We start from the raw sequence: 22,240 nt of genomic DNA, 5'->3' as shown, positions 1-22,240 counted from the left end.
AGAATGGCTAAAATAAACAACACAAGAAACAAGTGTTGACAAGAAGTGGAGAAAAAGAAATCCTTGTGCATTGTTGGTGGGAATGCAAGCTGGTGCAGCCACTGTGGAAACAGTATGGAGGGTCCTCAAAAAATTAAAGATAGAATTAACCATATGATCTGGTAATTCTGCTACTAGGTATTTATCCAAATGTGACAATGCTAATTCAAAAAGATGTATGCAATGTATGCAATGCAATGTCACTATATGGAATATTAAGCATAGAAAAGAATGAAATCTTGCCATTTGCAACAACATGGATAGATCTAGAGAGTATATAATACTAAGGGAAATAAGTCAGAGAAAGACAGATACTATATGATTTCACTCATATGTGTAATGTAAGAAATAAAATAAATGAACAAAGATAAAAACAGACCAAAAGCCCAGACTCTTAACTATAGAGAACAATGTGGTGGTTACCAGAGGGGAGGTGGATGGGACGATAGATAAAACAGGTGATGGAGATTAAGAGTATCATTATCATGATGAGCACCGAGTAATGTATTAAATTTTTGAATCACTATACCGTACACCTGAAACTAATAGAACATTGTATATTAATTATGTCATAATTATTTTTTAAAAAAGAGATACTTCACCCTCTTAAAAAAAAAATTGCCAGTATCTTGATGAGTAATCTTTTCCTTCCCATAGCAAGGACAGTCTTCAGTGCTTGCACTAAGGTGATACTTGACTCTGGTTACTGGCTAAAATCAATAAAGAGAAGATGTAGGGGCAGATTTCAAGACAAAACAAAAACCCATTTCAGGGGCATGGTCTCTAGACAAAAATGTTTGCTCTTTTGCAGCTCATCCTGATGCTTCAAACTCCAAATACGTTCTAATTGGAGCCCTCCGAGCTGTTGCTCAGACAATCTCATATGAAGTCACACTAGCAATTATCCTCTTCTCTGTACTACTAATAAACGGATCTTTTACACTATCCACGCTTATTATTACTCAAGAACATATATGACTAATCTTCCCCGCCTGACCCTTAGCCATAATATGATTTATCTCTACCCTAGCAGAAATTAACCGAGCCCCCTTCGACCTAACCGAAGGAGAATCTGAACTAGTCTCAGGATTTAACATCGAGTATGCAGCAGGCCCACTTGCCCTATTCTTCCTAGCAGAATATGCAAATATTATTATAATAAATATTCTTACAACAATTCTATTTTTCGGCGCATTCCACAACCCACTCATACCAGAACTCTACTCTATTAACTTCACTATAAAAACCCTCTTATTAACCATCTGCTTCCTATGAATTCGAGCATCATACCCTCGATTCCGCTACGATCAGTTAATACACTTATTATGAAAAAATTTTCTACCCTTAACTTTAGCCCTATGCATATGACATGTTGCCTTACCCATTATCACCGCAAGTATCCCACCCCAAACATAAGAAATATGTCTGATAAAAGAGTTACTTTGATAGAGTAAATAATAGAGGTTTAAATCCTCTTATTTCTAGAATAATAGGCTTCGAACCTAATCTTAAGAATTCAAAGATCTTCGTGCTACCAAACTTACACTATATTCTACAGTAAGGTCAGCTAAATTAAGCTATCGGGCCCATACCCCGAAAATGTTGGTTTATACCCTTCCCGTACTAATAAAACCCCCTATTCTCATTATCATCATAGCAACTATCATGACAGGAACCATAATCGTCATACTAAGCTCGCACTGATTACTGATCTGAATTGGATTCGAAATAAACATGCTAGCCATCATCCCTATTCTCATAAAAAAGTACAATCCACGAGCCATAGAGGCCTCTACAAAATATTTTCTTACACAAGCTACAGCCTCAATATTACTAATAATAGGAGTCACTATCAACCTCCTTTACTCCGGCCAATGGGTAATCTCAAAAATCTCAAACCCCATCGCATCCATCATGATAACCACTGCCCTAACAATAAAACTAGGCCTATCTCCATTCCACTTCTGAGTTCCCGAAGTAACACAGGGAATTACGCTCATATCAGGAATAATTCTACTAACATGACAAAAAATCGCACCTATATCCATCCTATATCAAATCTCTCCATCAATTAACACTAACCTTCTTATACTAATAGCCCTTACATCCGTTCTAGTAGGAGGCTGAGGCGGACTAAATCAAACTCAACTACGAAAAATCATAGCATACTCCTCCATTGCCCACATAGGCTGAATAGCCGCTATCATTACTTATAACCCTACAATAATAGTTCTAAACTTAACTTTATATATTCTAATAACACTATCTACCTTCATACTATTTATATTAAACTCATCCACCACGACCCTATCTTTATCCCACATATGAAACAAATTTCCCCTAATCACTTCCATAATCTTAATCTTAATACTATCCCTAGGAGGACTACCCCCATTATCTGGCTTCATCCCCAAATGAATAATTATTCAAGAATTAACGAAAAATAACATAATTATTATTCCAACACTAATGGCTATCACCGCTCTACTTAACTTATATTTCTACCTGCGACTCACATATAGCACCGCACTTACCATATTTCCATCCACAAACAACATAAAAATAAAATGACAGTTCGAATACACAAAAAAGGCAACCCTATTACCCCCCTTAATTATTACCTCAACTATACTACTCCCACTAACACCTATATTATCAGTCTTGGACTAGGAGTTTAGGTTAGACCAGACCAAGAGCCTTCAAAGCTCTAAGCAAGTGCTACACACTTAACCCCTGATCAAATCACCTCTAAGGGCTGCAAGAATCTATCTTACATCAATTGAATGCAAATCAAACACTTTAATTAAGCTAAGCCCTCCCTAGATTGGTGAGCTTCTATCTCACGAAATTTTAGTTAACAGCTAAATACCCTAGTAACTGGCTTCAATCTACCTTCTCCCGCCGCGTAGAAAAAAAAGGCGGGAGAAGCCCCGGCGGCGTCTAGGCTGCTTCTTTGAATTTGCAATTCAATATGAAAATTCACCACGGAGCTTGGCAAAAAGAGGACTTAAACCCCTATCTTTAGATTTACAGTCTAATGCTTTTATCAGCCATTTTACCTATGTTCATTAACCGATGATTGTTCTCCACTAATCACAAGGATATTGGTACTTTATACTTACTATTTGGAGCATGAGCCGGTATAGTAGGCACTGCCTTGAGCCTCCTCATCCGAGCCGAACTAGGTCAGCCCGGTACTTTACTAGGTGATGACCAGATCTACAATGTAATTGTATCTGCCCATGCATTCGTAATAATTTTCTTTATAGTTATACCTATTATAATTGGGGGCTTCGGAAACTGACTAGTTCCACTAATAATTGGCGCCCCAGACATGGCATTCCCTCGAATAAATAACATAAGTTTCTGGTTGCTCCCCCCATCTTTCCTCCTCCAACTAGCATCTTCTATGGTAGAAGCAGGCGCAGGAACTGGGTGAACTGTATACCCCCCACTAGCCAGCAACCTGGCCCACGCAGGGGCATCAGTAGACCTAACAATTTTTTCCTTGCATTTAGCAGGGGCCTCCTCCATTCTTGGGGCAATTAATTTTTTTTTTTTTTTTTTTTTTTTTTAAATTTGTATTTATTTATGATAGTCACACAGAGAGAGAGAGAGAGAGAGAGGCAGAGACACAGGCAGAGGGAGAAGCAGGCTCCATGCACTGGGAGCCCGACGTGGGATTCGATCCCGGGTCTCCAGGATCGTGCCCTGGGCCAAAGGCAGGCGCCAAACCGCTGCGCCACCCAGGGATCCCTGGGGCAATTAATTTTATCACTACTATTATTAATATAAAACCCCCAGCCATGTCCCAATACCAAACTCCCTTGTTTGTATGGTCCATACTAATTACAGCAGTCCTATTGCTATTATCATTGCCTGTATTAGCTGCTGGAATTACAATACTTCTGACAGACCAAAATCTAAACACAACATTTTTCGATCCTGCTGGAGGGGGAGACCCCATTCTATACCAACACTTATTCTGATTTTTCAGGCACCCTGAAGTTTATATTCTAATTTTACCTGGATGTGGAATAATTTCCCATATCGTTATGTATTACTCAGGGAAAAAAAGAGCCCCTTGGTTACATGGGTATGGTCTGAGCAATGATATCCATTGGGTTTCTAGGCTTTATTGTATGAACACATCATATATTTACTGTGGGAAGAGATGTAGACACACGAGCATATTTTACATCTGCTACTATAATTATTGCCATCCCAACAGGGGTTAAAGTATTTAGCTGATTAGCAACACTTCATGGAGGAAATATCAAATGATCTCCTGCCATACTATGGGCTCTAGGATTTATCTTCCTATTCACAGTAGGTGGGTTAACAGGTAGTGTTCTAGCCAACTCATCCCTAGACATTGTACTTCATGACACATATTACGTAGTAGCCCACTTCCACTAAGTACTCTCAAAAGGAGCAGTGTTTGCTATTATGGGCGGATTTGCTCACTGATTCCCCCTATTTTCAGGATATACTCTTAATGACACTTGAGCAAAAATCCACTTTACATACACCAGTTAACAATGACCAACCAGTGACAATTACTAATCAAGTCCCATAACTATATAACGCCGCAATCCCCCCCATAGCTTCCTCACTAAAGAACCCTGAATACCCGGTATCATAAATAACTCAATCCCCCATCCCATTAAATTTCAACACCACCTCAACCCCATCATCCTTTAAGATATAGCAAGCAGTTAATAACTCAGACAGTAAGCCAGTAATGAAAGCGGCCAATACGGCCTTATTAGAAACTCAGACCTCAGGGTACTGTTCAGTAGCCATAGCAGTCGTATAACCAAAAACTACAAGCATACCTCCCAAATAAATTAAAAAGACTATCAGCCCTAAAAAAGATCCCCCAAAATTCAACACAATTGCACAACCAATCCCACCACTAATAATACAAGCCCACCATAAATAGGAGATGGCTTTGTAGCAAAACCTACAAAACTCATTACAAAAACGATACTTAAAATAAATACAATGTGTTATCATTATTCCTACATGGAATTTAACCATGACCAATGACATGAAAAATCATCGTTGTATTTCAACTATAAGAAGATTAATGACCAACATTCGAAAAACTCACCCACTAGCTAAAATTGTGAACAACTCATTCGTTGATCTTCCCGCACCATCAAACATCTCAGCTTGATGAAACTTCAGATCCCTGCTAGGAGTGTGTCTCATTCTACAGATTCTAACAGATTTATTTTTAGCCATACACTACACATCAGGTACATCAACAACAGCCTTTTCATCAGTCACATCTGTCGAGACATCAATTATGGCTGAATTATCCGTTATATACATGCAAACGGAGCCTCCATGTTCTTTATCTGCCTATTTATACATGTAGGATGAGGATTATACTACGGCTCCTACATATTCATAGAAACATGAAATATTGGAATTATTATTTTCTTTTAAAGATTTATTTATTTATTTATTTATTTATTTATTTATTTATGAATGATAGAGAGAGCCAGAGACACAGGAGGAGGGAGAAGCAGGCTCCATGCCGGGAGCCTGATGTGGGACTCGATCCCAGGACTCCAGGACCACGTCCTGGGCCAAAGGCAGCCGCTAAACCACTGAGCCACCCAGGGATCCCCTGGAATTATTCTCTTATTTGCAACCAAAGCCACAGCATTCATAGGTTACATCCTACCATGAGGACAGATATCTTTTTGAGGGGCAACAGTCATCACAAACCTACTCTCAGCAGTCCCCTACATCGGGAGCAACCTGGTCAAACGAATCTGGGGTGGTTTCTCGGTTGACAAAGCAACCCTAACACGATTCTTCGCATTCCACTTCATCCTCCCATTCATTATCGCAGCCCTAGCAATAGTCCATCTCCTGTTCCTGCACGAAACTGGATCCAACAACCCCTCAGGAATCATATCTGACTCAGACAAAATCCCATTCCACCCTTACTATACAATTAAAGACATCCTAGGGGCCTTACTCCTAGTTCTAGTACTAATGTCACTAGTTTTATTTTCACCAGACCTACTAGGAGACCCAGACAACTATATCCCTGTAAATCCCCTCAACACTCCCCCACACATTAAACCTGAATGGTATTTCCTATTTGCCTATGTCCTCCTACGATCTATCCCTAATAAGCTAGGAGGGGTGCTTGCCTTAGTGTTCTCTATCCTAATTCTAGCAATTATCCCCTTACTCCACACATCCAAACAGCCAGAATAATATTCCGACCTCTCAGTCAGTGCCTATTTTGATTACTAACAGCTGATCTACTCACACTAATATGGATCAGAGGGCAACCAGTAGAATACCCCTTCATTATTATCGGCCAAATCGCCTCCATTCTATACTTTGCTATCCTCCTAGTCCCGCTACCAGCTATCAGTATTATCGAAAACAATCTCCTAAAATGAAGAGTCTTTGTAGTATATTAATTACCTTGGTCTTGTAAACCAAAAATGGAGACTAATTATCCTCCCTAAGACTCAAGGAAGAAGCACCAGCTCCATCATCAGCACCCAAAGCTGAAATTCTTCTTAAACTATTCCCTGATAAAAAGCCTCCTCTATTCATATATTGCAACAACTCTACTGTGCTATGTCAGTATGTCCAAAAATTTTCTTTCCTCCCCCCATGTACGTCGTGCATTACTAGTTTTCGCCATGCATATAAGCATGTACATATTATTATATACTTACATGTAGACATAAATTGTTTATTCTACTTAACTTTTATTTACTATCGGGAAATACTTGATTGCACGTCACCTAGTCCAATAAGGGCTTAATCACCATGCCTCGAGAAACCACCAACCCTTGCACGAAGTGTCCCTCTTCTCACTCCGGGGCCCATACTCATGTGGGGGTTTCTATATTGAAACTATACCTGGCATCTGGTTCTTACTTCAGGACCATACTTTTCTAACTCTAATCCTACTAATCTTCAGAGGTTCAGAGTTATCTTGAGGTCAATGTTTTCACTTGCATCTATACAAATCTCTCTATCCCAAGTCTCAGCATCTGTTTATTCCTTGTGTGGGTCCTGACTTTACAAGAAGAATCTTGCTAGGGTTGTGAATCCAGTCTTTTTTAAATCTGCTACCATTACAATGAAATCTCAGGCCTGATTCTTAGTACAATCGATTTTCATTAGGTGTACTGAAAATTGCAAAAGAAGAGGATATCTAAACTGCACTGAAGACGTTCTGATGTTGACACCAATCTCGAGTTGATCATTGACCTGCCTGACCTTGTCATTTCTTCTGGGTTTGTTTCTACAGACAATAGCTATGTGGCATTGGATAATGCCACAACCCTTATAATTACTCTTATCCACATATTATTCGAACACTACCTATATACCATATCAACTTATCAAAAGTTAAAGTCTAAATATTTTGATGCTACAGTATGCCATGTGTTATCCCCACTTCACTTAATACCTGTAGTGGAGTCTTTGTTGCTCTATAGCATGTTGATTGATTCAAATTTGGAATCACACTTTCAGTGAGGAAATGACACAAGAGAAAGAAGAAAGTACAGGGTGAGCTAATGACAGGTTTCCACTGTGGATAATTAGAATCCAAGTATTCTGGAATCTCTGAAGTTTTCCCTCTTGAAGAACAAAGAGTTGGGCTATTCTTCCATTGGCTCCCCTCCATTATTGCTTGATAGCTATTTTCCCAGAGCATTAATTCCCAGCCATACTATGTCCTACATTTCAAGAGATCCTCCAAGGATGGAGTTGCAGGCATCTGCAGCAAGAAGCCTTAGATTTACTGTCAGTTTCTTGTCCTTATCCCTCAAACCCTACTATATCTGTGTGCTCTGAATCCCACCTGACCTTATCTGTGTGTTGGAAAACCTCAGTTTTTCACCTATATATGGAAAACCCCAGATTTTCCCTACTATGGTTTCACTCCTGTGTGTCTTCTTTACTTTTACACTACTGCGTGTGTGTGTGTGTGTGTGTGTGTGTGTTGGTGGCTGAGGGGGTTCCCCACACCAAGAAATTTTCTGTAACACTAGCTATATGCCCTACAATTCAACTTAGTTCTGACACTATCTACCCAGAAATAGTATCAGATCCCACAGGTTAAGGTGTCAGTCCCAACAAGGCTGTCCACCCCATTTCAGATGCCAATTACAAATTCAGGTTGTCACCTATACTTCTAACCAATTGGCTATAAGTCAGAGATTCCCATGACCCCCTTCTCAGGTTCAATTAATTTGCTAGATCATCTTACAGAACTCAGGAAAACACTTTGCTTATATTTTCCAGTATATTAAAAAAAGCACACAATAAAGCATACAGATGAACATCCAGACAAAAGAGATGTGGAAGGCAAGGTATGTGAGAAGAGGCACAGAGCTTCCATACCCTTTCCAGGAATGCCTCTTTCCTAGCACCTCTACATGTTCACCAACCTGGAAGATCTCTGAACTCTGTCCTTGTGGGGTTTTATGGAGGCTTCATACATAAGCATGGTTCATTAAATCACTGGCCATTAATGGGCATCTGGCTGGCTCAGTGGTTGAGGGTCTGCTTTTGGCTCAGGTTGTGATCCCAGAGTCTGCTTCTCCCTCTGCTTAAGTCTCTGCTTCTCTCTGTGTGTATCTCTCATGAATAAAAAAAATCACTGGCCTTTAGTGACTGATTCAACTTCCAGCCTCTCACTCCTCCCTAGAGATGTTAGGGAAGAGGAAAACTAAAAGCTCCAACCTCCTAACCGCAAAGTTTCAGTTCTGGCAATCAGTCCCCATCTTTAGTTGGATTTTCCGAAAGTCACCTCATTAACCTAATAAAAGACACCTTTATCACTCTCATCACAAGAAATTCTAAGGGTTTTGGAACTGTGAGCCAGAAAATATGGATGGACGAAGACCAAATATACATTAGAAATGTATTTTGGTCATGTAAATGAGCAAATGTACGTTTCTTATAAATTATAATGCCATAATCTGTATCTCTGTACTGGTGGGCTTCTTTAAAAATATATGGAAGACCACTCTGCCCACACACATAGCAGGTTGGAAGGGCTTGGTGGGGATGGGAACACCACAACCCTAGGGAGCAACCCTCAATCAATGACAGGGAAATTGGCATGGATATACCTGAGCTCTTATGTCTCTGGAGTGTAATACTCATGAGTCACATGTTTTAACAATCTGCCAGAGATTCCCCTCAGGATTAAGCTTGTCTTCTACCTGACAACTGGCTTAATAATGTACCCTTTATTTATTACATTCCTCTGTGTATATCAATACACACACTCCCCTGCATTCCCCAAACTTTCCAGAAAAGCTAACAAACACCTTCATTCAAATCTTTGTCTGAAAGTCAGCCCCTGGAGGAACATAAACTAAGATGAAGTTTCCAGGGTGTTTAAGAATCATGATTGCTGAGAACATGTGTCCAGAGTACCAACAGCAACTCTCACAGAAAGGACAGGAAGAAAAAGAATACTATTGATCCTATCAGATAGCAGGGGCATGCATAAAATAGATCCAAAACATTGTGATGTGTCTCTTTTGGTATAGCCATTTTTGCTAAGGTCGTATTTTAATAAGCTCTAACAACAAAATCAAAAGAAAGTATTGAAATTTTAGTCATGTGATAGGGTCAGAAATGGGGTGAAATTTTCATTCCTTTTGTAGGAAAACTGCATAAAACAAAGAGCTAAATAGTTACCCAAAATCTACGCATTGGAAAAGGTCATACATGACCTTTGGCACCAATGTACACCCAATACCAACAACATCAGCACTGGACAGGAATTCTAGTTCTGGATTGGGAAGCCAGAGGGCCAGGAAAAGGTGACTGACATACTGTAGGATAGCCAGACAGGGAGGGGTGACCATGGAAAGAGGACAGAATCCTTGGTCCAAGGTGAAACTCCAAAGCCAAATTGTAAGACAGACTAGAAACTAATGATTAGGCACAATGTTTCAGGTAAGCAAGATGAATAAGCTCCAGAGTGCTGTGGTTCAACCTGAACCTATGGTCAACAACAATATTGCACTATGGATATTAAAATCTATTAAGAGTTTGGTCTCATAGTAAGTGTTCTTGCCACAAGAAAAAGAATTTTTAAAAGAAATATAATGCCAATCTAATATTAAACTAATAGAAGTCTTTAAAAGAGGCAAAATTTTTTAGAGGCAGGAATGAAACGATGAAAAGTAAATAGGAAAAGTAACCAAATAGGAAACTTGCAAAAGAAAAATATGCTTGCTGAAGTTTTTTAAGATGCAAAGATAAAAATGAATAGTCTATTTAAAAAAAAGATGCAAAGAAAGTTAGCAAACTGTGAAAGGGACCCAATAAATAAAATATTTGTAAATTAAAAGGTAATAGAGCCAGAGAAGAGCCCTATGAGCCTATTAGTTTGTGCCTTTTGCTCCAGCACTCTGTACAATTTATCATTTGTCCCATACTTAAGTTTTTAAAATAAAAGCAATCCCACAGCATTTATTGTCTTCTGGTAATAACATAAAAGCAATCAAAACAATACGAACAAATGTTTTAGAATTACACTCCCAACAAAGGACATCTGAAAAAACAAACTACATGGCTTTCTCAAGAATTCCTCACTTCATCGATCATTTCTAGTTGGAGACACTTTGGAGTAGGGTAATGGAGTATCTCCTTTTAGCATGATCCGACCCAGTTGTTTTCTTGACTTTGTTTTAAAATGAATTTCTTCAGCGTCATCTAATAGGTTCATGTACTCATCAAAACCAATGATATAGCCCTCTATCTGCATGTTCACTTGCTCATTAAGCCATACTTGAATCTGAGATCTATTTTGCAAGTATCTCTAGCTGAGGTTGATGGGCTGAAAAATCACCTTCTGCACTTTTTGGCCCTGGCCACAGCACACCATAGTGGAATCTGAAAAAGACCATATACTACCTCAGAAAGCAACTTCTGGCACATCCTATATTTAAAAATTTTAATTAGTTGCATTAAAACATACCAGGATGAAAAAAAATAAAAAATAAATAAAACATACCAGGATGGGTTTGGTACTTTCACTTTGTACTTCAACTCCTGCCCAGGTCTTCTCTAGTTGTATGAGATGCTGCACTAAAACCCAACTGGCTTTACCCTACATTTCCCAGAAATAACAGGACTAATAACCTCTTTTGAAGGACAGTATCCAGGGAACTTACTGCAAAAACAAAGTGCCCTCATTAGTGAGTGGTTTGGGACATCTAGCTTTAGATGGTAGTAAAAAAGCAAAAATACTGCTGTTCTTGCCAGCTGTACCCATTAGCAGTACACAGCTCATGAGATATTCATGAAGCCTGTAAGCTGCCAGTTGGTGAAAACAATGAAGAAAGTGAGAAATTACAGCTTAGGTGAAATGTGTACAAAAAACAGAGACTGAGCAGCCCTGCCATAGAGCATGTAAAGAGTGGTCTGAATGTTCCTGATATGATAATTTGTCGCTATTTGTATGTGGTGTAAATCTACAACTAGTTATTTGTTTTATTTTTTTACTTTTTCATGATAAACCTTTTGTCATAGATGAGTTAAAAAAAATAAGTGTTTGGCAATAAAAAATTAAGTACTAAATTTTCATTTAAGAAAATTGATGATCGGGGGTCCCTGGGTGGTTCAGCGGTTTAGCGCCTACCTTTGGCCCAGGGCATGATCCTGCAATCCCGGGATCCAGACCCACATCAGGCTCCCTGCATGGAGTCTGCTTCTCCCTTTGCCTGTGCCTGTGCCTCTCTCTCTCTGTGTGTGCCTCTCATGAATGAATGAATGAATGAATGAATGAATGAATAAAATATTTTTTAAAAGGAAATTGATGATGAATATGCTTGTTGTCACTTACCATCTATTATGCAGGCTATGATAATATCACTGACCACATGAAAACCCTCAACCTAAATCTGCTATAGGAGCAGCAGCATCTACTTCAAAAGTTACTTGTTACTTTAAAAAATTAGACCTAAAGATGACATTAATGTACATCTGTAGAAGGTGCATTTCATTTTTATCTCTCAGTAGAGCATGTCCTTTAATTTTGGTCAAATACCTTTAGCTAGATTAAGAAAAAAGAGAGAAGATCCAATAAAATCAGAAATAAATGAGGAAATATTGCAACTCTTACCACAGAAATAAAAAGAATCCTAAGAGACTATCATGAACAAGTATGTGCCAACAAAATGAATAAACTGGAAGAAAATGGATAAATTCCTAGAACCATATAATCTATCAAGACTGAATCATAAAGAAATAGAAAATCTGAACAATATTAATAACATGTAAGGAGATTGGATAAGTAATCAAAAACCTCCCAACAAAGTCCAGGACCTGATGGTTTCACTGCTAAATTCTAAAGAAGAATTGATGCTAAATCCTTCTCAAACTCTTCAAAAAACTGAAGAGGAGGATACACTTCTAAACTCATTTTATGGGGCTAGCATGAGTCTAGGAAAGCCAGACAAAGACACTATAAGAAAAGAAAACTATAGGCCAGTATTTCTGATAAACATAGATACAAAAATCCTCAACAAAATACTAGCAAACCAAATTCAACACCATATTAAAAGAATCATTCACTGTAAACAAATGGACTTATCCCTGGGATGCAAAGATAATTCAACATAAGCAAATCAATCACTGTGATATACCATATTAACAGAATGAAGGGTAAAAATAATGTGATCATCAAAATAGATAGAGAAAAGCAATTAACCAAGTACGACGCTTTTTAATGATAGAAACAAACTATATATAAATGGAATGTATCTCTGCGTAACAAAGGCCATAAATGACAAACCACAGCTAACATCATACTTAGCAGTAAAAAATAGAACGTTTTTCCTCTAAGATCAGGAATAATACAAAGATTCTCCACTCTCACCACTTCTGTTCAGCAAAGTACTGGAAGTCCTAGCCATAGGAATCAGGCAATAAATAATAGGCATCCAAATCAGAAAGGAAGAAGTAAAATGCTAACATTTACAAGTTTTTTGTACATATACCAAAAAGGACTTGAAAGCCATTCATGTTGGGCCCCTTAGCAGAAGAAAATTCCCAGTATTATGACCTTAGATTTATGTCATATTTATCAGTCTTTCAAATAGAAAAATCAGTTAATCCAAATATTAGATTGTGTTCCCACAATTCATGAATTATAAGCAAAGCTTTTGGAAGTTCTTTCTGTTTGAAGATAAAGTAGCTGACATTATGATGTGTACTACTGAAACTTATTTTAAAAGATTAACATTGAGAATAAAAATTGGTAGTTCATAATATGAACACAAATTTTAGTGGAGTACCATGTTGCATTAAAAACAAATATTCTTGGGGCACCTGGGTGGCTCAGTCAGTTGGGGTATCAACTCTTGATTTAGGCTCAGGTCATGCTCTCAGGGTCTGGGATCAAGCCCCACATCAGGCTCCTTGGCCAGCAGGGAATCTGCTTGGGATTCTCTCTCTCTTTCTCTCTCTCTCTGCCCCTCCCCACCTTACTCTCTTTCTCTCTTTTTTTTCTCTGTCTCTCAAATAAATAAATCTTTTAAAAATATATTCTCATTAAAATAAGAAATCTGAAAAAAAATAAATCTGTGAAACAGAAAGAGAATTGGAATTGTTTGTGGTACAAGTCATAATTCAAATGGCATTCAAACAAGTGGAGCTACTTTACCAATCAAAATAGAAGCTGTAGGTGACAAGATTTGCAAAAATTTTTATATAAGCAGAGTAATTGGCCTACAAAATTTGTATGATGAACCTCATACTGGATACCAAAAAATACTTCAGCATGGCAATATACACTATCTCCCATTGCTTCTTCTCAATAGTCATACTTTAGATATGTTTGAATCTTTAAAGAACTGTTTAGGGCAGCCCCAGTGGCGCAGCGGTTTGGCGCTGCCTGCAGCCTAGGGCATGATCCTGGAGACCCAGATCGAGTCCCACATCAGGCTCCCTGCATAGAGCCTGCTTCTCCCTCTGCCTGTGTCTCTGCCTCCCTCTCTCTCTCTCTCCCTCTGCCTGTGTCTCTGCCTCCCTCTCTCTCTCTCTCTCTCTGTGTCGATCATGAATAAATAAATACAACCTTAAAAAAAAAAAGAACTGTTTAATAAATGAATTTAAATATACTTACTACTTACAGCCCATTGACAAGTCCTTGAAACAGGCAGAGTGACCTTCCTCTAGGGACTCAAGTGCCTTGATGTTGACACTTTGCTAAGGGTGAAAGTTAATCTTAGCCCTACCCCCAGGACCTTGTAAGTCTATTTTAACATATAAAAATTCCTTTGGAAAATTCCTTTATCTCTACCCCTCAAGATACGTGTTAGCAATCATCCCCCAATCATATCACTCACTGATATACATCTGAAGAGTCTCATAACTAAGGTTTTGACAGTTACAAATGACCTTTTCCTTAAAACGGCTAGCCCCCTCAAGATCCTGGAAACCTTGTTTCCAAAATTCCTTAGAGACTTAGGCTATCCCCAACCCCCTCCCAACTTGAAAGTATATAATAGACCACTCCTCATAACCCCAGTGAACTCTTTCTGCCCACAGGTCCTGTTCCTGTGCTTTAGTAAAACCACCTTTTTGCATCAAAGATGTTTCAAGAATTCTTTCTTGGCCATTGGCTTAGAAACCTAGCATCTTTCCTATATCAATTAAGGATTGATCCCTTAATCCATGGGATCTGATATTATCTCCAGGTAGTTAAGGTCTGAATTGAGTTAGAATGTAGGACACCCAGCTGGTGTCACAGAATGGCTTGGTGTGGAAAAATAGAATAAAGAACCCACACATGTGGTGACCAGAAGTGTCAGAAGTGAAGTGTTCTGTGTAATAGCAAAATCTCACAAACAGAGAGCTGGGTTAATTTTTTTTTTTTTTTTACTCAATTATTCTTCCTTTAAACAGCAAAGACATCATAAAAGATTAACAGGAAAAAAAAACGTTACAGTCAAGTCAACCCTGAATTTAGTCTTTGGCACACACTAAAATATCCACAGGTCCAGGAAGTATAAACAGTGGGGAAGAACATGGACTCTGGGACCAGGTGACTTGGGTTAGAATCTCAACTCTGTCTCTCTCTAGGTGTATGACTTTGGCCTTAGTTGTCTCATTTACAAAATGTAGATAATAAAAGTACAGTCTTTTTAAAAATTTTTATTTATTAATTCATGAGAGACACAGGGAGAGAGGCAGAGACATAAGCAGAGGGAGAAGTTGGCTCCCTGTGAGGAGCCTGAAACAGGGCTCTGTCCCAGAACCCCAGGACCATGACCTGAGCCAAAGGTAGACACTGAACTGCTGAGTGACCTCAATGCCCCAATAAAAGTAATCTCAAAAAAAAAAAAGTATACTCTTCATTGGGTTGCTGTGAAGCTTAAATATGTTAATATATAGTGTTTGAAAAGTGCCTAGCACATAATCAGAACTATATGTCTCTATCTCTAGAATTTTTATTATTGCTACTACTATTATTATTTTTTGTTATTTTCAATCAGTTCTCTGCGGTCACAAGTGAAACTAAGTTAAATGGTGATCTGGTGGGTAGATGTTCAACTTAACTGGTGCTAGTAAAGGCCACAGTTCTCAAGGCGATATTAGTGGTTTATAAAGGAGCATCTACTCAAGTCCTCCCCTGGGTCCCATAACTAAACTAATACCAACAAATCCAAATGGACATGGAAGAGAATTAGAAAGCAAATTCTTCCATCATTTGCATCTCCAGATTTAGAGCTAAGAATTCTGAGATAAACAAATGGAGTAAATTGGAAATGATGCATCAAAAACTTCCTCCTATGACATGAAGAGTGGGAGCTATCAAGGATCTGCCTAACAAATGCTAGAGAGACATCTCCCTCCAGACACCAAAGAGGGATAACAACTCAGGATGATGGAAACCTGCAATCCCCCAGAAAATGAATTGTCACCATTTGGCATCCTCTCGATTTTAACAATTACAGGCACTGAATGCATCGTTGGTATCATTGCAAATGGGTTCATCATGGCTATAAATGCGGCTGAATGGATTAAAAATAAGACAGTTTCCACAAGTGGCAGAGTCCTGTTTTTCTTGAGTGCATCCAGAATAGCTCTCCAAAGCTTCACAATGCTAGAAATTACCTTCAGTTCAACATCCCCACGTTTTTATAATGAAGATGTTATGTATGACACATTCAAAGTAAGTTTCATGTTCTTAAATCATTGTAGCCTCTGGTTTGCTGCTTGGCTCAGTTTCTTCTACTTCGTGAAGATTGCTGATTTCTCCCACCCCCTTTTTCTCAAGCTGAAGTGGAGAATTTCCAGACTGATGCCCTGGCTTCTGTGGCTTTCAGTGCTTATTTCCTTGGGCTACAGTATGCTCCTCTCCAATGACATCTACACTGTGTATTGTAACAATTCTTCTATCCCCTCTTCCAACTCCACTAAGAAAAAATACTTCACTAAGACCAATGTGGTCAACCTGGTTCTTCTCTATAACCTGGGGATCTTCATTCCTCTAATCATGTTCATCCTTTCGGCCACCCTGCTGATCATCTCTCTCAAGAGACATACACTACACATGGAAAGCAATGCCACTGGCTGCAGGGACCCCAGCATGGAGGCTCACATAGGGGCCATCAGAGCGACCAGCTACTTTCTCATTCTCTATATTTTCAATTCAGTTGCTCTATTTCTCTATATGTCCAACATCTTTGATATCAACAGCTCCTGGAATATTTTGTGCAAATTCATCATGGCTGCCTACCCTGCTGGTCACTCCATTCTGCTGATTCAGGACAACCCTGGGTTGAGAAGAGCCTGGAAGCGGCTTCAGCCTCAAGTTCATTTTTACCTAAAAGAGCAGACTCCATGACCGACATCCACAGAATACCAGAATAGCCCAACCAGAATAGCCCAACCTTTTTCTCACCTAGACCCCTCTCCTCCTACCTCCTTTTTTCCCCAAGCCTGATCTGATCCTTTTACCTGATATATTTTTTTATATACAGAAGCCTGATTTTTGTCTCTCTCTTTTGCTTCATGGGTACAATCAGAAGGATGTTTGACATAATATTTATTGAGCCTTCTATTTCTACTTCCCCTTGCTCCATCTAAAGCAGTGATTCTACACATTGGGATCTCTGGGAGAGATTTTTGAGAATACCAATGTCCAAGTCTGACCCTAGATCAATTAAGTCAGAATTTTCAGCTTTGGAACTTAGACAATTCTTTTAAGTTCTCAAGGTGATTGTTTTCTAAAACCTAAAACAAAAATTTTTAAGATGCTCAGACTGGCTTATAACAAGAGAAAAATTAAGACTATTTTGAGATATAATTTTTTACCTATAAGATTAGCAAAGATCAAAAAGTTTGGTAACACTGTGTGTGATTATGAGGACCAGGTAATCTCATGAACTGATGGAAATATTAATTGCTGCTTCCTCAAGTACAGTTTAGTAATGCTTATGAAGTATATACTTTTATTTAGCAATTTTACCTGGGGCGATTTATCTTATACTTGAGTACAAGAAAATAGATACGTACCAGTTACTTTTTGCAATATTTTGCATCTAAGATGACCATATTCATTATTAAATGGAGCAACATTGGGGGTAGCAACTAATGTTGAACCACCAATCTCCAGAAGCTAATCTATGATAAATTCACCAAATAAAAGTTATCCTACTTTCTCTTCTATCTGCAAAGAATTAGATTAAATTCCCCCTGAAATAGAGGCACTGTTTCTTTTTCTTTTCAAGAAGATGCAGAGACTCTTCTTAAAAGTTCTCATTTTCTGAACTTTAATGTCCATGGGCTTCTAAGACAAGATAAATAAAGGCAAAAGAGCAAAATTCAAAAAAAGCCCTTGTAATTTTGAAATGCTTAATCCCAGAAAGAGGCACTACAGACCACTTGAGTCTATTCAGGGCAGGTCCTGGACTTCATACTGCATCGTTCCTCATGACCTGGAGGGCAAAGGGCCACCATCCTGAGAGAAGAAAGGGTGAACTACTACCCTCCTTGGTTTCATAACCAGTCTATAGGACAATCTGTAAACCTAGACACTTCAGGGGAGTCCTAACTGGGCCAAAGACATAACCGTGCTGGCCAGTAGTCCTCACATGTGCCATCCTTAAAATCTACCAGCAAGTAAATATGACTTGCTGTTGAAACCATGAAAGTCTTCCAGAAAGGAATAGGACTATTCCAGGTGTGAGACATACATCACTGTCTGTCATTTGATCTCTATCGAGGATTTTGTTGTTTAAAAAAAAAAAAAGTATTTGGTATTCAAAATGATGGCATGTTTCCTTGTACCTTAACAAATAGATTCTGAATAATATACTGGATGCTAAGAAAACTGGTAAACCTGTTTTGTAAACATTCTCAGGGGCTGAAGACATTAAGTCAGCAATTATCAAAACATAGTCATGGGCAGCTGGATAAAGAGCATCAAAGCCATCACCTATGAGAAAATATTGATGGAAATGATTGCTCACTGAGCAGCTCCCAAAACCGAGTAATGGATCATTGAGGAAGTACATGTCACACATCACAATTGTTTTGTCACTATTTCCTGGTAATGTAGAGGTTTATTTTCTTGTAAAATAGCCCAATTTCTACAAAGCTGTCTATGCCAAGCATCTTAACTCAATTCTCACATGTGGCTTTTTAAAAATGAGATTGTCAGGGTCCCTGGGTGGCTCAGTGGTTGAGCATCTGCCTTTGGCTGAGGTCAGGATCTTGGATCCTGGGATGGAGCCCCACATCTGGCTTCATGCTCAGCAGTGTGCCTGCTTCTTCCTCTCCCTCTCTCCCTCCCTGCTGCTTGTGCTTTCTCTCTCTCTCTCTCAAATAAATAAAATCTTTTTTAAAAAAAAAAATAAACATGAGATTGCCATTACTTACAAAAGAAATAATATTTACTACTTATTTCTAAATCTCCACCCAAAGATTACAGAAGTGAAACTAGAGTTGTTTCAAGTTTATTTTTATTTAATTATTATTACTACTATCAAAATAATACCAGCTTTTGGCCAAGAAGCAAACAAATGTTGAAAAAGTCTTTTGTGAAAATAAGTCTCCTGCCTCACCCTTATTTCCACCTCTCACAAGCAACAATTCTATTCATTTATGGCTTTACTTTTTGTGGTGGCTACCTTCAAAGCTCTGAATGCATGCACACACATGCATTGTTTTATCCCAAATTTTGAGAATTGCATTAATTTTAGCTTACTTTCATTGCTTTTATTTATTTATTTTTTATTTATTAATGAGAGAGAGAGAGCAGCAGAGACACAGGCAGAGGGAGAAGCAGGCTCCCTGCAGGGAACCCGACATGGAACTCGATCCCAGCTCTCCAGGATCAGGCCCTGGGCTGAAGGTGGCACTAAACCGCTGAGCCACCCAGGCTGCCCCCTCTCATTGCTTTTAAATTACTGAATGATCATTCTACATTTCAATGTCTTGCTCTCCATGTACAGTCAATGCCTACCAACTCTGCATTATATAAAAAGAGTATGTTGGTGCTCCTTATCCTTCCACTACTCCCTTTTCCTTCCTTCTTTCCTTCCTTCCTTCCTTCCTTCTTTCTTTCCTCCTTTCTTTCTTTCTTTTATTTATTTATTCATGAGAGACACACAGAGAGAGGCAGAGACATAGGCAGAGAAAGAAGCAGACTCCCTGGAGGACCCCGATGTGGGACTTGATCCTTTGACTCCAGGGTTATGAACTGAGCCAAAGGCAGATGCTCAAGCACTGAGCCAGCCAGGTGTCCCTCCCTTTTCCACCTTCTAACTTTCTGAAAGCAACATGCTCCTTTTATACTGCCATATGCTATTCTGTAGCTATAGTTCAGTCTTCTGTGCTTTAGCTATGGATTTATTTATTTTTTTAAATTTTTATTTATTTATGATAGTCACAGAGAGAGAGAGAGAGAGAGAGGGAGAGAGAGAGAGAGAGGCAGAGACATAGGCAGAGGGAGAAGCAGGCTCCATGCACCGGGAACCCGACGTGGGATTCGATCCCGGGTTTCCAGGATCGCGCCCTGGGCCAAAGGCAGGCACCAAACCGCTGCGCCACCCAGGGATCCCTGAATTTATTTTAAATGTAGAAAATCAATAAATAGCATTTCTCATGTTATTAAAATTATTATTGGATTCAGGACCAAAAAGTGCTTTCCATTAAGTCCAATGACACCGTCCATAGACTCAGGTAAAAGGAGACTGTTTCCAGTATAAAACTCAAAAGCAGGGCAGCCCCGGTGGTGCAGTGGTTTAGTGCCGCCTGCAGCCGGGGGTGTGATCCTGGAGACCCCGGATTGAGTCCCACGTTGGGCTCCCTGCTTGGAGCCTGTTTCTCCATCTGCCTGTGTCTCTGCCGCTCTCTCAATCTGTGTCTCTATGAATAAATAAAATCTTAAAAAAAAACTCAAAAGCATTTTATTTTCTTACACTCCATCATTTACTCAACAACATGTAAGAGTTTAGTTTGGATTTATGATAATCCTGCTCAGTTGTGTTCCTTTATGTTGTTTTGACCTTCCACACCTCCCAGAGAAATAAGTATATTCCTTACCACCTACTCAAAGAATTCGGTATCTTAATCATGGTACTCTCAGTTAGATGTAATCCACTTTTTTTTCAGCAACTTTCGCAACGCCCTTCATCTCCTTGTTCCTTTCTTAACCAATGGCTCCTAACCCTAACTCATATTTGTCATCCACTGGAATGTCTGGGTTAAATCTATCAACCATTTCCTAGATCACACATCTTATTCTTCCTTTTATTATTTCCCCCATTACTTACTGGAACACATCCTTAAGTAAATTCCTCAACGAGGTCCTTTGGAAATGGAAAATGTTTTTATTTTGCCCTAACTCTTAATTGGTAGTTGATTGAATATATAATTCTAGGTCTAAAATAATTCACCTTAAGTAATTAGAAGAAACTTCATTATCTTTTCACATTTGTTATTGCCAATTGGAAGTGTGAAAGCAACCTGTGCCTTTTTCCTTTGCAGGTTTTTTTTTGTTTTCTTTCTTCAGACATTTTTAAAATCTTCTTTTCATCCTTAGTGATTCACCAGGAATGCACTAAAACTGCATATAACAGAAACCTGACTAAAGTGACCATATAATGCTATTTTTTAATGTAACATGAATTCTAGAGGCTAAAAAGAAATGGTCCTTCTAGCTTCCTGTCCGGCCACGTCTTGTTGCTGAGGTTCTTGTTCATTGTCATAGGATGGCTGCTACACACTGAGGCATCATCTCTACATTCTAGGCAGAACTGGGTCATATGAACACCCCCATCAGGAAATTTGTAAAAAGAATTTTTTTAATTTTTAATTATGCTCACTTCCTTCTTCCTGAGGAACAGGGAAAAATTATCATGGCTTAGGCAACTAGTATCAAAAGCTCCATTTGGTGAAAATTAAATAAAGCCAATTAAGGGCTTATCAATCAAAAGACCATGTCTTTCTTCAGCACTTGTACAATTTTCTTCTTTTTTAAAAAAATAATTTCTTCCTCTTTATTTTCTCTAAATTTGACCCCTAAAATTCCTTTTGGTCAAATTTTAAGTCTTCTGAATTAAACATCTCTCTTATCTTTTATCTTTTTCATCACTGATTTATGCTCAGCATTCAGGATATTATCTTGAATTCATCAGTGGTTTAGCGCCTGCCTTTGGCCTAGAGCATGATCCTGAAGTCCTGGGCTCCCTCCATGGGGCCTGCTTTTACCTCTGCCTGTGTCTCTGCCTCTCTCTCTCTGTGTGTCTCTCATGAATAAATAAATAAAATCTTAAAAAATAAAATAAAATAAAATCAGAGAACTTATACATAATATTTTTTCTTATTACACAAGAAACGCTAAGTCTATTTCAGAAGTTCCATCTTTGGCCCACAGTGTTTTATCATGGACAATCCTGAATTGCCCAAATCTTAATTTGGGGTCATAAAAATCCCCCAAACTGGTTTTCTTTTGGAAATTTCTAAGGAAATTTCTGAACTGGAACATTAACGCTATTGATAAAAGGCTTACCTTGTTTTTGTTTAATGCTAGTGTTTTTCTCACCTGTTAACAGACCTGCTAATTTTATTATGTGACTTACCCCTTGGGAAAGTTTATCAATCCTTCCAATTGATTAAACAGTGTCAATACCAAATTTCCTTTTCTCATTGGTTTTATGGGAAA

General features: G+C 38.6%; 2 protein-coding genes and 1 pseudogene across 44 annotated transcripts in view; 1 reads left to right on the top strand and 2 right to left on the bottom strand.

Annotated features, from left to right (window-relative positions):
- Positions 1-22,240, bottom strand: part of KEL (Kell metallo-endopeptidase (Kell blood group)) — a 311,760-nt gene that overhangs the window by 226,273 nt on the left and 63,247 nt on the right. The gene's annotated exons all lie outside the window — the stretch shown is intronic.
- LOC125752628 (small nuclear ribonucleoprotein E-like) lies at positions 9,545-14,936 on the bottom strand (annotated as a pseudogene).
- On the top strand, positions 14,936-18,369 carry LOC112650891 (taste receptor type 2 member 39). The gene has a single exon (XM_025433807.3). The coding sequence runs from the start codon at positions 15,950-15,952 to the stop codon at positions 16,913-16,915; it is 966 nt and encodes a 321-aa protein (XP_025289592.3). The 5' UTR covers positions 14,936-15,949; the 3' UTR covers positions 16,916-18,369.

The sequence above is a fragment of the Canis lupus genome, chromosome 16 (genome assembly GCF_003254725.2).
Source record: "Canis lupus dingo isolate Sandy chromosome 16, ASM325472v2, whole genome shotgun sequence".
In the NCBI taxonomy this organism is placed as follows: domain Eukaryota; kingdom Metazoa; phylum Chordata; class Mammalia; order Carnivora; family Canidae; genus Canis; species Canis lupus.
Note: the sequence above shows the minus strand (reverse complement) of the source record. Positions and strands in the feature narration are given on the sequence as shown.

What these genes read in the sequence shown, in the direction of transcription:
- LOC112650891 (XM_025433807.3), top strand. Translation starts at nt 15,950, where the DNA reads ATGATGGAAACCTGCAATCCCCCAGAAAATGAATTGTCACCATTTGGC.